Consider the following 13,023-nt stretch of genomic DNA (forward strand, 5'->3'; position numbering starts at 1 on the left):
AGGCCTGTTTTTTCTCTAGCAGAAGACCCAGAAGGCAGGGGCTAGACTCTATTCATATTTGTATCCTTAGCACTCGCATAATGTCTGCCTCTTAACAAATGTCTGGTGAAGAGCCAACTTTTTTTAAGCATTAAACTTACTACAGCTGGTGAGGGAACGTGAATGCTTGGGACAGATCGAGGCCGCACGTGATTGGCTAAATGGCAAAGAACGACACCATCGGTTAGAGCTGCTCCAAGATCACAAGGCAGAGATACCTTCAACCGGTACTCAATATGCTAAAAATCAAGATAAAAAGCAAATAACTTAAGTACCACAATCTCTTATTTTATCTTTCTATCCTAAGACAATAATTTAAGGAGATCCAATATTATATACACACATATACATATATATGTGTACGGTCAATATATGTATATATGTATGGCAGTCAGGTGACAGTGCTGCCAAGTTCCACAACAGAATTCATTTACAATTTTCTGATTAAAAAACAAAAAACTAGATACAATTTAAAAATAAACACTACATATGATGTAAGTGTGGTATATATATGTGCACATATACATTAATTTTTATTAACTCTAACAAGATTTCTCTACATTGAAGCAGAAAAAAATTTTAAATAAGTAGGGCCAGGGGTTGAGCTTTATGGAGTAACCCATCTCATTTTCCTAGTAAATAGGTGAAAAAACTCATCACACAATGGACAGTTGTTGATTCTATTAAAAATGTATAAGTCAAATGAAAAAGTGATGCCAGGATCATGGGTTATAGCAATATCACTTAAGAAAGTTTAACTCAAAGGCAATGTATATACTTTCCGTAGTTGATCTATTAATTCTAGCTCTTCTTCTCTCTGTCTTGAATTCTGTCTTGTTACCGGATCTTTCAAATCAGTGGTTGGTACAGAAGATGAAAGGAGGGGTGAAGCATGACCTAAAAAATATTGATATGTGAGACAGAAAAGCGACTGCTAGCGTTGCAAAAATACTCAGATCCGCCCGATCAGTTTCCTTGAAAGTACAGCACTTTCTACTTCTGTATTGCCTTTTTAAAAGAAGGATTTTACAATGGAAATTTAAAAATATGCACAATAATAGGGAGAATAGTATGAAAAACTACCAAATATCCATTATCCATTGGGCTCAACTATTTTGTGTTTGATCACATCCATTTAAAAGTGTTTTTATTGAATATCACACCCCCCAAAATTACACAAATCATAAGCAAAGAGCTCTCAATAAATTATCATCACAAAGTAGACACAAGCAAATCAATAAATGGAAAATTACCAACACCCAGGAGACTCCTGTTCTCTGCCCATTGGTACCCAAGAGTTATTTCTAACACCATGGGTTCTAACTATGTAAACTTCCTGGCTTCTAATGCCACAGATTAGTTTTGTCCATTTTTGAACTTTCTATAAATAAAACCATATTATATGTGTGTATGCTTTTGGGTTTGGCATCTTTTTGATCAACATTATAAGATTTATTCACATTGTTGTATGTATTACCTTGTTCATTTTCATTGCCTATTTGGTATCCTATTGTACAAACATACCATAATTATGTATCCACTGTATTGTTGTTGATGGACATTCAGTTTGGGGCTATTATGAATAACACTGCTATGAATATTTTTGTACACATCTTTTGGTATAGATATTACATGTTTCAGAAAGCAAAGTTGCTATTCATAGGATACATCGGATTGGCCAAAAGTTTGTTCAATAAAGTTCTTCATGAAAATGAAAAATTTATTTTATTTTTATCTAAAACCAAGTGAACTACCTGACCAACTCAACAAGTATTCAGCATAAGCAGATAATGTAAACAGTTTTCTATGCTAATTTACAGTCCCACCAGCAGCACACCTCTGGTTTGAGTTTAAATCTCACTATACCTATCAGTTACATTAACAGTAATTTTGGGAGTGAAATGTCTTGTTTCCATGTTTAGGTAACTTCTTTGGGGATAAGCAGAGATTTGCCATATTAACTAAAAACCATGAGACTATGTAGATCTGTTTTTAAATTACTGATTCATTTCTTTAACAATATAGACAGCTTTTACCAATGGAAAAAATCTAAGAGGACGTTATAGGGAGGAGAGACATTCATTCCCTGAAACCCTAAGAGTATTTTTTTTTGTTCAAACACTATAACCTGCTTTTAGGTGATACTAAGAAACTTTCTGAACAAAATGAATTTGAGCAAGATTAAGATTCTTTTCCTTTAATGTCAGTGAGATCACAGACAAATGCAGAGCTTAAAACTTTGTCTCAGTGACACCATAGGGTAGAAGTTTATTATTGTGTTTTGTTTTTGTTTGGCCACACCACACAGGGTGCAGGATCTTAGTTCCCTGACCATGGATTGAACCCAGGCCCTGGCAGTAAGAGCACCGAATCCTAACCATTGGATTGCCAAGGAATTCCCAGGGGAGAAATTTAAAAGCATGTTAACAGTTAATGTCATTGTATAACCACCTCCACCCCTATCCCTCTTTTAGTCACTACCACCTACCTTTATTTGTTTCTGTCCTGACAGCTCCTCGGAAAAGGAAGCTTTCAGGGCGCTGGGGCTGGTTTCTCTGGATAGCAGCAGGAAAAGAATATGCAGGGGAATGATGAGCTGAATCAGCATGGAAAAGCAAAATAAAATTAAAGGAGATGGAAAAAAATTAAATATAATAATAGACGTGACAAAAGTTCAATAAATGATAAATGAAAAAGAAATGTTAAATGTTGCAATGATATAAAATAATAATTTTATTAATAGAAAAATCTGGTACAGAAAAGTAACCCTGAAAACAGGAGGGCTGTTTGTATGTATTTTTATTTTTTAGGCCACACCACATGGCTTGTGGAATCTCAGTTCCCCAACCAGGGACTGAACCCAGACCATGGCAGTGAAAGCCTGGAATCCTAACCACTAGGCCACCAGGGAATTCCCTGTTTATTTGAATCTTTCACTCTAGTTGTGGTGTGTGGGCTTAGCTGCTCCACGACATGTGGGATCTTAGTTCTCCAACCAGGGATCAAACCTACACTCCCTGCATTGAAAGGTGATTCTTAACTACTGGACCACCAGCCAAGTTTCATGTATGTATTTTTAACTGTCATGTTATTCTTGGTGTTATCAATAAAGACAGAATGAATGTTAATATATTAAATAGTCTTGTGCCAACCTATAGCCCTGCTAGCAAATACTCATTTTTTTGTATCAAAAGGCTGAGTAGCTGAACAACCAATTGAATTAAAAAATGAAAAATGTGCAGAGTTCCCATATTTGTGCCTGATTTCTCAGAAAAGGAAGCCACTGCCATTTAAGAAGGAATTTATCAGGAAAACTCTGGTAAAGAATTATAATAAGGATGTGGTTAATTGTACTTTTGTGTCTATTACCTGTTTCTGTTGTAGGTGAATTTGATACAGCATTAGATCTGTCATCATTCTGTGGAGAAATAAATACATCAATACTTATTATTCAAGAAGAGGTACTTTGCACATTTGTGGTAATTTAGGGATTATAAAAAAAAATCATGCAACTCTATTCAAAATAAAATTCAGAAATGAGAATTTGGTATAATAAATTAATTTTGAGTATTTTTTAATGCCAAATCTTTTACTTGGTTCTAGAGAATATAAGATTTAAGTAACACATTCTCTAAAGATAGTCCTATTATGTAACAAACAGGTCTTTCCTAAGACTGTGAAAAATTAAATCATCCTAAGGCAGAAAATTTTATTGGGAAATGTATAGGAGAGAATAAAATTTTATTTTACAATAGTGTTTTTCTGGGATACTTTCTAAAGTATTTCTCCTCTACTCCTCAAATAATGTTTTAAGAAAGAGTAATGAAGATTTCTTCATTTCATCTAGGAAATAAGATGGTGCAAGATGATATCTGTATTTTGAGACTAGTATTTGAATCCAAAATCTTTTTAATTTATTGACCAAAGGAACTATAAAGGAGAGAGAAGTAGCTCAACTGGTATAAGGTATACCTAAAAAAAGGGACTGAAGTTAAGCTAATTAAAAAAGAAGTATTGGTTAGCTGGGTTAAAGATATTAAAGACATGGCAGAGAAGTAAAATCAACAAAAGCTAGAATTAACGTTTTTTAGGACTTGATATCAAGTTATATTAAATGATTAATGAATTATACTCAATAATTTATGATAACTGAGACATTTTTGAACAGAACGACTTTAAAACACAACATACACATGTACACACTCCCATACACATGTACACACTCCCATGCTTTTTTCTCCCTTTTGGGTTTCAGTATTTTCAGAAATCTTTTATCTCAAATTGTAGTTGGGTAGGTGAAATTAATGATGAAAGGAAATTTTAACTGCTATAAATAAATAATAAACAGAAGCCATGCTGTTGAGAAAATTACTGGACTGACCTGAAAGATAATTCTGAGGTAATGATTCCTTGATTTTATACTCTCAGGCCAAGAATTAAGACTTAAAAAGTAAGCTGCATTCTTGAGTGAAGAACTGTATCACATCTTCATTAGTGAAAAAGACAATATGTTCATCAAGTATAAAGATGCCAGTAAACAAAATTTAGGATGCAGAGAAGAAATGGGAATTTAAATAACAAGTTTAAAGTAAAAGCAACAGGCACTAGTAAAGGGAATGAACAGGCAAGCGAGGCAAAAGCTGGATATCTTTATAAGGGAACAAAAGACTATCCTTATCTTCAAAGAATATGAAATAGGAAGGAGAAAGCTAGTTAGCTAAACAAAGACCTGTTGAAGAACCAATGGTACAAATTGAAAAACATAAGAAGTAGAGATTATTCCAGATACAGAGGGGAAAAAAAAATTTAAAAGACCTATTACTGTGAGATACATTAGAAACTTTTAACACATTTAGGAAATAAAATGATAAAGTTAACAGGCAACTCTACTAGATAAGGATCATGGCATCTGGTCCCATCACTTCATGGCAAACAGAGGGGGAAACATAAAATAAAAAATAAAGTGACAGACTTTATTTTGGGGGCTCCAAAATCACTGCAGATGGTGACCGCAGTCATGAAATTAAAAGACGCTTGCTCCTAGGAAGAAAAGTTATGACCAACCTGGACAGCATATTAAAAAGCAGAGACTTTCCTTTGCCAACAAAGGTCCGTCTAGTCAAAGCTATGTTTTTTCCAGTAGTCATGTATGGATGTGAGAGTAGGACCATAAAGAAAGCTGAGTGCCGAAGAATTGATGCTTTTGAACTGTGGTGTTGGAGAAGACTCCTGAGAGTCCCTTACACAGCAAGAAGACCCAACCAGTCCATCCTAAAGGAAATAAGTCCTGAATATTCAGTGGAAGGACTGATGTTAAAGCTGAAACTCCAACACTTTGGCCATTTGATGCGAAGAACTGACTCATTTGAGAAGACCCTGATGCTGGGAAAAACTGAAGGTGGGAGGAGAAGGGGACAACAGAGGATGAGATGGTTGGATGGCATTACCGACTCAATGGACATGAGTTTGAGTAAACTCCAGGAGTTGGTGATGGACAGGGAGGCCTGGTGTGCTACAGTCCATGGGGTTGCAAAGAGTGCAACACGACTGAGCAACTGAACTGAACTAGGTAAGGAAGAGCTGAAACACATTCCACTGAATGGCAGCCAATATTCTCACCTCCAGAAGTACCAAAAGATAAAATGCAGTTGGGTGTAATGGAAAACAAAGCCAGATTAGAGGGGACTTATAAAATGGGGACTTTTTAAAATATATTTTTATTGAAACTGTAAATCTAACTGATTTGCATTCCAGTATATAAAATAATTAGCTCAAACCATGCTGATACCCTGACTGTAACAAATTAACTTTTCTCTTATATACCTTCCTTGAAAGAATTTTGAAAACAGTCCCTCAGATAATTTTCTGTGTTGTTCAAATAAGGAACATACTGAGAAAGGCTAGCAAAAGGTTAATATAGAAGAGAATTAGAAAGTTTTTTCAGGAGTCATTCAGGTATGAGTAGCTTCAATAAGAACCAGAAAGAAGGTTTATCAGGTTTACAGATGTAAGCTGGAGTTAGCATCTGGAAGGACATGACTCTAGATTCTGAAAGTATTCTGGTAAACTGCTGCTGCTGCTGCTAAGTCGCTTCAGTCGTGTCCAACTCTGTGCGACCCCAAAGATGGCAGCCCACCAGGCTCCCCCGTCCCTGGGATTCTCCAGGCAAGAACACTGGAGTGGGCTGCCATTTCCTTCTCCAATGCATGAAAGTGAAAAGTGAAAGTGAAGTCGCTCAGTCGTGTCCGACTTTTAGCGACCCCATGGACTGCAGCCCACCAGGCTCCTTCGTCCATGGGATTTTCCAGGCAAGAGTACTAGAGTGGGGTGCCATTGCCTTCTGGTAAGCTAGAAAATTTTAAATGTTCACAAATAAAAATTAAGCAGGAAAACAAGATACAATACTTAGAAATTATTATCATTTAGGAGTATAATTAAAACATTTGAGAATTACAGTGGGTACTGAGTAAAATGAACAACTGAAAAGGAAAACCCCAACCTAACACTCAGGTAAAGATGAGAATAACCCTGGTTTCATGCTCAGCACCACATGGGCTCTAATGAGGGGGACCATGGAGCCAAAATGGAGGGCAGAGAACTTGTGAAAGTCCATAAGGACAAACAGGTTAGGAAAGGTACATAAAAGGGCCAAAGCTTAACTTACAGATAAGACAAGGGAGGCATCAAAATAATTTTCAATTATAAAGATTCTCCCTACATAAGAACTACTAAATAACTAGAAAATCTCCACTCTGAAAAGAAAAGAAGAAACAGGTGAGGTGCAAATCACAGGAGGACAGATATAAGTTAGACAAGGAGAGGACCTGGTTGACAATGAGGATTATTAATCATTTATGTATCAAATGATAATAAGCATGGAATTATCATCCTTAGAGGGAAGCCTTCAAAAAATAAAACACCACAGGTTTTTAATTTAGACTTACAGGCCATATGATCTCCACTGTAACTTCCTAGTTAAGCACAAAAGCAGCCATAGACACATGGGAGTGGCTGTGTGTCAATAAAACAGAAACAGGTGGCCTAGGGACCACAGCTTACTGACTCCTGCTATAAAAGGGTTTTGGCAGCGGACAGTCTCCCAGTTTGGGAGACTGGGACTCAAGTTATTTCACATGCACTTAGCCAACAGAGTTAATTCAAATAAAAACTCATGATCAAAGTAAAATAGTAACAAAGTTACAAAGTAAACTCATGATCAAAAAATTCTTTGATAATAAAATTAGAATATTTCAAGCAAAATCTCAATATAAAGAATGAATGAAGGCTCTATGTTTCTGGCATAATAAAACTTGCAAAAATTCCTGGTAAATTACAATAACGAGATATACGGATACCTGAAGAGGCCTGAAGGCAGAAGCATGAGGCAGGGGAGCAGCATAACCCACTTGATTCACACCTGACAGCGACTAAATTGCAAAAGAAAACGAGAAGAAACAGAAGGCAGCATTTATGTTAGAAAATGTCAGACAGACAGGCAGGCAGGCAGGCAGATCTTCTCAGTAAAAGCAGAAAAGGAAAGGTCACTGACAAACTTTCAAATGGTTCACTAAGACACTGACAGGGCAGAAAGAGAATACCTGGGAGAAAAGGCCTGTAATTTAACACAGTTTCTCCACCTTTAATTCAACTATTTCAATACCCCATACCACATTAATCAAGAAGTGAAAGATAAGATTTAATATAGAAATAAAATAGAACGTAATTTTTTTTTTAATAGCAAAACAGCCTTAGAAACAAATGAGTCCTGTGCTATTCCTATAACAAGGGAAACAAATCCAGTCAAAGAGTTCATTTTAACTGACCAGAACTGGCATGAATAAGGGCAATATTTTTTCAATATTAATCCAAATTAGACTTATTATAATTCAGTTTAATGGCTCTGGAGTGAAATGCCAGGATGTAAGGGTTTTGCATCACACCTTAAGGATGAACCAGCATTTCATTTCTGCTTCCGTGAAAGTCCAAATGACCTCTAAAACATACAATTTTCCTTTTGTTTGAATCTTTTATCCTTTCACCAATCTATGAATACATACAACTAGTTAAATATATTAGAGATACTGTTATAATCTATTATACAGAATTTTATAGATAAAAGCTGTTCAAAACATGACAATTTTTTTTTACTGGTGGGGAATGGAAATCAGAGAAGACAAGACTATCACAAAGGGTGCTTGGGTGGGATTTTACCTGTTAAAAATGCCAAAGGCTTAAAGATATTAAAGTCTTTGTAAGTTAAATAATTAAAAAAATTAAACTATGATCACAAATACCTGAATCATGGGATAAATGAACAGGAACACAAGTGGTATTTAGAAAAAGGTAAGATGGTCAATAAAATAAATACAACTATAATTTTAATGAATTGATAGATAGCAATGTTTTTTTCATGTGTGCAAAAAAAAAAAACATGTAATACTCACAGTAAGATTATCTATCTTCAGGCAGAAAAAAGTGAAGAAAGAAATGTACCAAGAACAGACTGTGACAGCAGTCTTACATTTTATATGCTTTTACTTGTTTAGATTTCCTGGGCTTCTTTATAATAAAATGGACTTGAATTACTGTCAATCTCAAGTATGTGCTGTGTGCCTAGTCGTAGTCATGTCTGACTCTGAGACCCCACAGACTGTAGCCCATTAGCCTCCTCTGTCCATTGGGATTCTCCAGGCAAGACTACTGGAGTGGTTTGCCATGTTCTCCTTCAGGGGAGCTTCCCAACCCAAGAACTGAATGCCAGGGATCAAACGCAGGTCTCCCACATTGCAGGCAGTTTTTTTTATCATGTGAGCTTACCAGGGAAGCCCAATCTCAAGTATAAAAAGGCTAAATGGAACTATGTTGGCAAAGGAGGAAAAAAATGAATGGAGAGAAGAGGAAGTGAAATGAGTCAAAATCTTTGCTAGTATCTAGCACTAAGTTGGCAAAGAAGGAAGAAAGGAATGAAGAGAAGAGGAAGTGAAATGAGTCTAGATACTTGCTAGTATCTAGAAATGGGCTAGACATAGATGTAACATATACGAAAGCAACAAAGCCTGAAGGGCAACCGAAAAGGAATGTTAGTGTAACAGATATTAAACATTTCTAATACTTATATCAAATCCCATATTTCAAGGTCTTTAAATCAAATTCAACATTTACTTGCTGTATCATCAGACCTTCTCATCACGAAACTATTTTTTTTTGACAACTTTTTCTTTTTTTCCTGACTGTGATTTAATTTATTTTAGCCATTCCATGCAACTTGCAGGATCTCAGTTCCCTGGATTAAACCTGGGCCACTGCAGTGAAAACTCCTAATCCTAACCACTTGACCACCTTAACAAATGAGCAATTATTACATGTAAAGAACACATAAAACTTCCAAATTATTCAGGAATTACTTATTAGTAATTATAAATAATGTATCCCAGGAATTATGATAGGGATTGAGTATACATAGGTAAATGCAACAGAGAATATCCCCATGCCCATGAAATTTATAATCTAACAGTCTATCGTTGGGGGAGGGATATAAAAAACAATAAACTCCCACCTAAAAGTACTATGAAGACAAGTAACAGTGGAGAACTGATTTGGGGTAAGCAGTGTTGCAGAAAAGCCATTTTAAGGATGTGACATTTAAGTTGATACCAGATAGATCAGTAGGAGTCAACCAACGGGTATATGCAGGGAATGAACGACACTGCATGCAGAGGGAACAGCATTTGCAAAGATCCTGAGGTGGAAAAGGGTTTCTCATATCTGTAGAGCAGAAAAAAATGCTGACATAGCATGAGACCAGAGATGAGAGACAGATAATAGCCAGAGTGCACAGGAACTTAAAGGCCATGTTAAGAAGTTTGCAACTTATTCTAAAGGGTTTGCAGACCGTGTTAAGAAGTATATGGACTTTATTCTACCATGTGAAGATGATACTTAAGCTCTTACGTCATTTAAGAGTAGTTTTGATAAGACCAGAGGAGAGGTATGATTTAAAAATGGCTCTTTGTGTACATGTTGGACACTATTTGGCATGCAAAAATATCTGAGACATGGTTCTTGCTTTTAAAGGCCATCTAATTTACGCCAGACATGAATACTATTAAGTAAAATAGTAGTGTACGTGTTTGAAAATGGCTGAAATTTCAAATTTCACGCTAAGGGGGGATTTTGTGGCTGTTTTTCCAAATTCCACTTTTTCCTTGATAAAAATGTTTGGGCATTCAGCACTTACTGTATGTGTTATTAAATCTCATATTCAGTTCCCTAAAGTGTTTTCAATTATAGTACAGGAGGCAACATAGCACGGTGTTCATGCAGGTTTTAAGTCACCTGGATCTAGATCTGAACCAGCCTTGTACTTATTAGCTATGTGATCTTGGAGAAATCACATCTGGACAAAACACTCTGTGCCTCAGTAATCATTTGTAAAATGGTGTTAAGTTTACCCTTAGCTCTTTAGGCTGCTGTGAGGATGAATGAAATAATGCTGGTACAGCGTCTGGATCATCACAGGCTCTCAGTATTTTTCTACATTAATTTATTATTTGCTTCTCAAGCCAATTAACTTCAACTAAAACTCCAGAAGCTTATTTCTTTATAAGACTGCCCAGTTAAAATGTGCTTTATCCATCATAAAGGAAATGATGATTGCAGAACACAGAGATTTTGACAGTGAAAGTTTATGTAACAGAAATCTCATGCTGATGTATATAGTTCATGCAGTAGCATGCACAGAGGCAGCAGTTACCAGCTCCTAAGACAGGAATTGCTGCAGACAATAAGCTTTTGAACTGCTGCTTTTCAATACTACAGTGAAAAAAGTAACATAAAACATGATGGGAAAACCAATTGTGTAAATGGTTAGAATCCTCTTGCAAAGCTGATAAAAATGAGGCTCTCAATAAAATTCTTGTGTTATACTCATTTTCAGCTAATGAAACAGACAATAAGTAAACCAATGTGTTTTACGGCATCTTCTAATGTGTTCAATAAAATCAAATAAAATTTAAAAGGAAAAGCAAACTAATGTTAACAAAGATCAGTAGATAGCATTCCAAGTTAATGTTTCCCTTAGTTTAAAACATAAAATGAGTATGGAGGGATAATCTTGAGATGGAAGTATTTTTTTTAAAGTTTGGGATTTTCAGTAGCTTAAAATAGATAATAAAATAGGGTGTCAAATACACAGTTGTATAATTAGCATCATGAAGTAATAAGGGAACCATTAATCATACAGGTGACTCACAAAACAAATTAATGATTAACAACGTACATCTGTAATTAGAAATTACATTTTAAAAACTAATATATTATGCCCTCTCCTCCAACACACATACAAAGCCAATATGGTTCTCAATGCAGATGTTTTACTTTTGAGAACACTAACAAAGGTATTTGAATCACATCTGCAGAATACTTGGAATACTGGGTAAATCATGAAAAGTAATGTAGGGAGACATTCTAACTATTTGTAAAGCATTCAGTAATGCTGCTCATCATGTTTTATGGTATTTAGATCAATTCAGAAAGAAAAGTACAATAGCTATTCTCCAATCTTACAGCAATGTAAAACTCCATTTTGTGCAAGGTTCTTACCACTAACAAGGCACTATCATCAGTGTGTTGAGACCTTCTGGATGGGAAGGGACACTGGAGAGGTGGAGAAAAATGAAGCAGTGTCAAAACCAAGCTATGCACACACATGACGAATTTCACAAATACACATGCAGAGAGACATATTAACATATACTTGTAAAGATGCCAACATACAGGACCACATTCACAGTCATTCAGACTTCATGCGTCATAACAGCTAGTAAGTTGTGAGTAATGATTTTCTTCTAAAGAACTTAAACAATTTCAAATATGATTTTATTGCCTAATCTAAAGTGAGGAGGAAATTATTCTCTGTTCTAAGAAGAGAAATCTGAAGTACAGATGTAGCAATAATATAAAGAATTTCTGCTTATTTAGTGAGCTAGTGATAAATTAAAAATAATAAACCCAAGAGTCATGGCTCCTATTCCAAGCGTCTCTTCATTACCTTTCAAGACAAAACAAGGGTACAATTGGAAATTTTAAAGTGTACATGTCATTTTCCTAAGAGCTTTAGTTTCATATAATGAATTATTCCAGAAGGATCATTAAGAAGGAAATATTTGGGTTTAAAAAGGAAGAGTATATTAACTTATCAAATTCTGACTGTCAAAAGTTTGTATAGTTATTACCATGAGAAGAAAAGACAACTGAAGATGCTTGAGTGAATCTTTCAGGTGTTACACCAATGCCCAAGTTCTCAAATAAATGAACAAAAATAGTTATTATATGTCTAAGATTTAAAAAACTTTATAATGGATAATTTAAAACATTTCCAATTATTTTACCAATCTAGAAACACTTGTGCTACGACAACACTGTGCTGAAAACTGATGCTTATAAAGCCCCATGTGTTAGGTTTTCAAATAACTTATTTTACAAAAAACAAAGTCATCATTCACATGAAAAAACATGTTAATGCATTCTTAAGGAAGTGATCATAAACTCAAAAAATAAAAAGGCAAAGACAAAGGAAAACAGCTAATGAAAAAGCCAACTACAAGAAAAATACTCATTTAGTAAGCATCAGTTTAACAGATCAAAACAGGTGCACAGATTTTTAAAAAGGTTAATAAGCAATTAATCTTACATGTCAATTTGTAATGAAAATGTACAACTTATGATAAAATTAATGTGTACAAAGTATAACCAATAACATACACACTTAGGAAATGAGCTCTGAAGTGGAAATACTATGTAGAGCTTTTGGTTTAATACTGACACCAATCACCTGTGTTAGATACAGATCTCAGGACCATCTCTCATTACACAATAGCTTTGAAAATGGATGAGGGAGATGATATCTCTGCTGGGGATGCAAGGAGGGTAATAAATAACCTCCAGATGGATGTGTATAAATTAAAAAAAAAAAATCCTGATCTA

The 13,023-nt window shown here is 35.2% G+C and overlaps 1 protein-coding gene across 7 annotated transcripts in view; it reads right to left on the minus strand.

Annotated features, from left to right (window-relative positions):
* The window catches only part of LRCH3 (leucine-rich repeats and calponin homology (CH) domain containing 3), a 108,397-nt gene that overhangs the window by 13,594 nt on the left and 81,780 nt on the right, over positions 1-13,023 (minus strand). For 2 of the 7 annotated variants that reach the window (XM_010834310.1, XM_010834308.1), the window contains exons 14-19: positions 11,641-11,694; positions 7,395-7,466; positions 3,409-3,457; positions 2,528-2,635; positions 818-936; positions 141-278 (exon numbers count right to left, since the gene is read on the minus strand). In XM_010834310.1, coding sequence (XP_010832612.1) covers positions 141-278; positions 818-936; positions 2,528-2,635; positions 3,409-3,457; positions 7,395-7,466; positions 11,641-11,694 — 540 coding nt within the window. The remainder of the gene's footprint in view (positions 1-140; positions 279-817; positions 937-2,527; positions 2,636-3,408; positions 3,458-7,394; positions 7,467-11,640; positions 11,695-13,023) is intronic. The other 5 variants (XM_010834313.1, XM_010834312.1, XR_824756.1 and 2 more) reach the window with 4 other exon arrangements.

Source organism: Bison bison, unplaced genomic scaffold (genome assembly GCF_000754665.1).
Source record: "Bison bison bison isolate TAMUID 2011002044 unplaced genomic scaffold, Bison_UMD1.0 scf7180017864032, whole genome shotgun sequence".
In the NCBI taxonomy this organism is placed as follows: domain Eukaryota; kingdom Metazoa; phylum Chordata; class Mammalia; order Artiodactyla; family Bovidae; genus Bison; species Bison bison.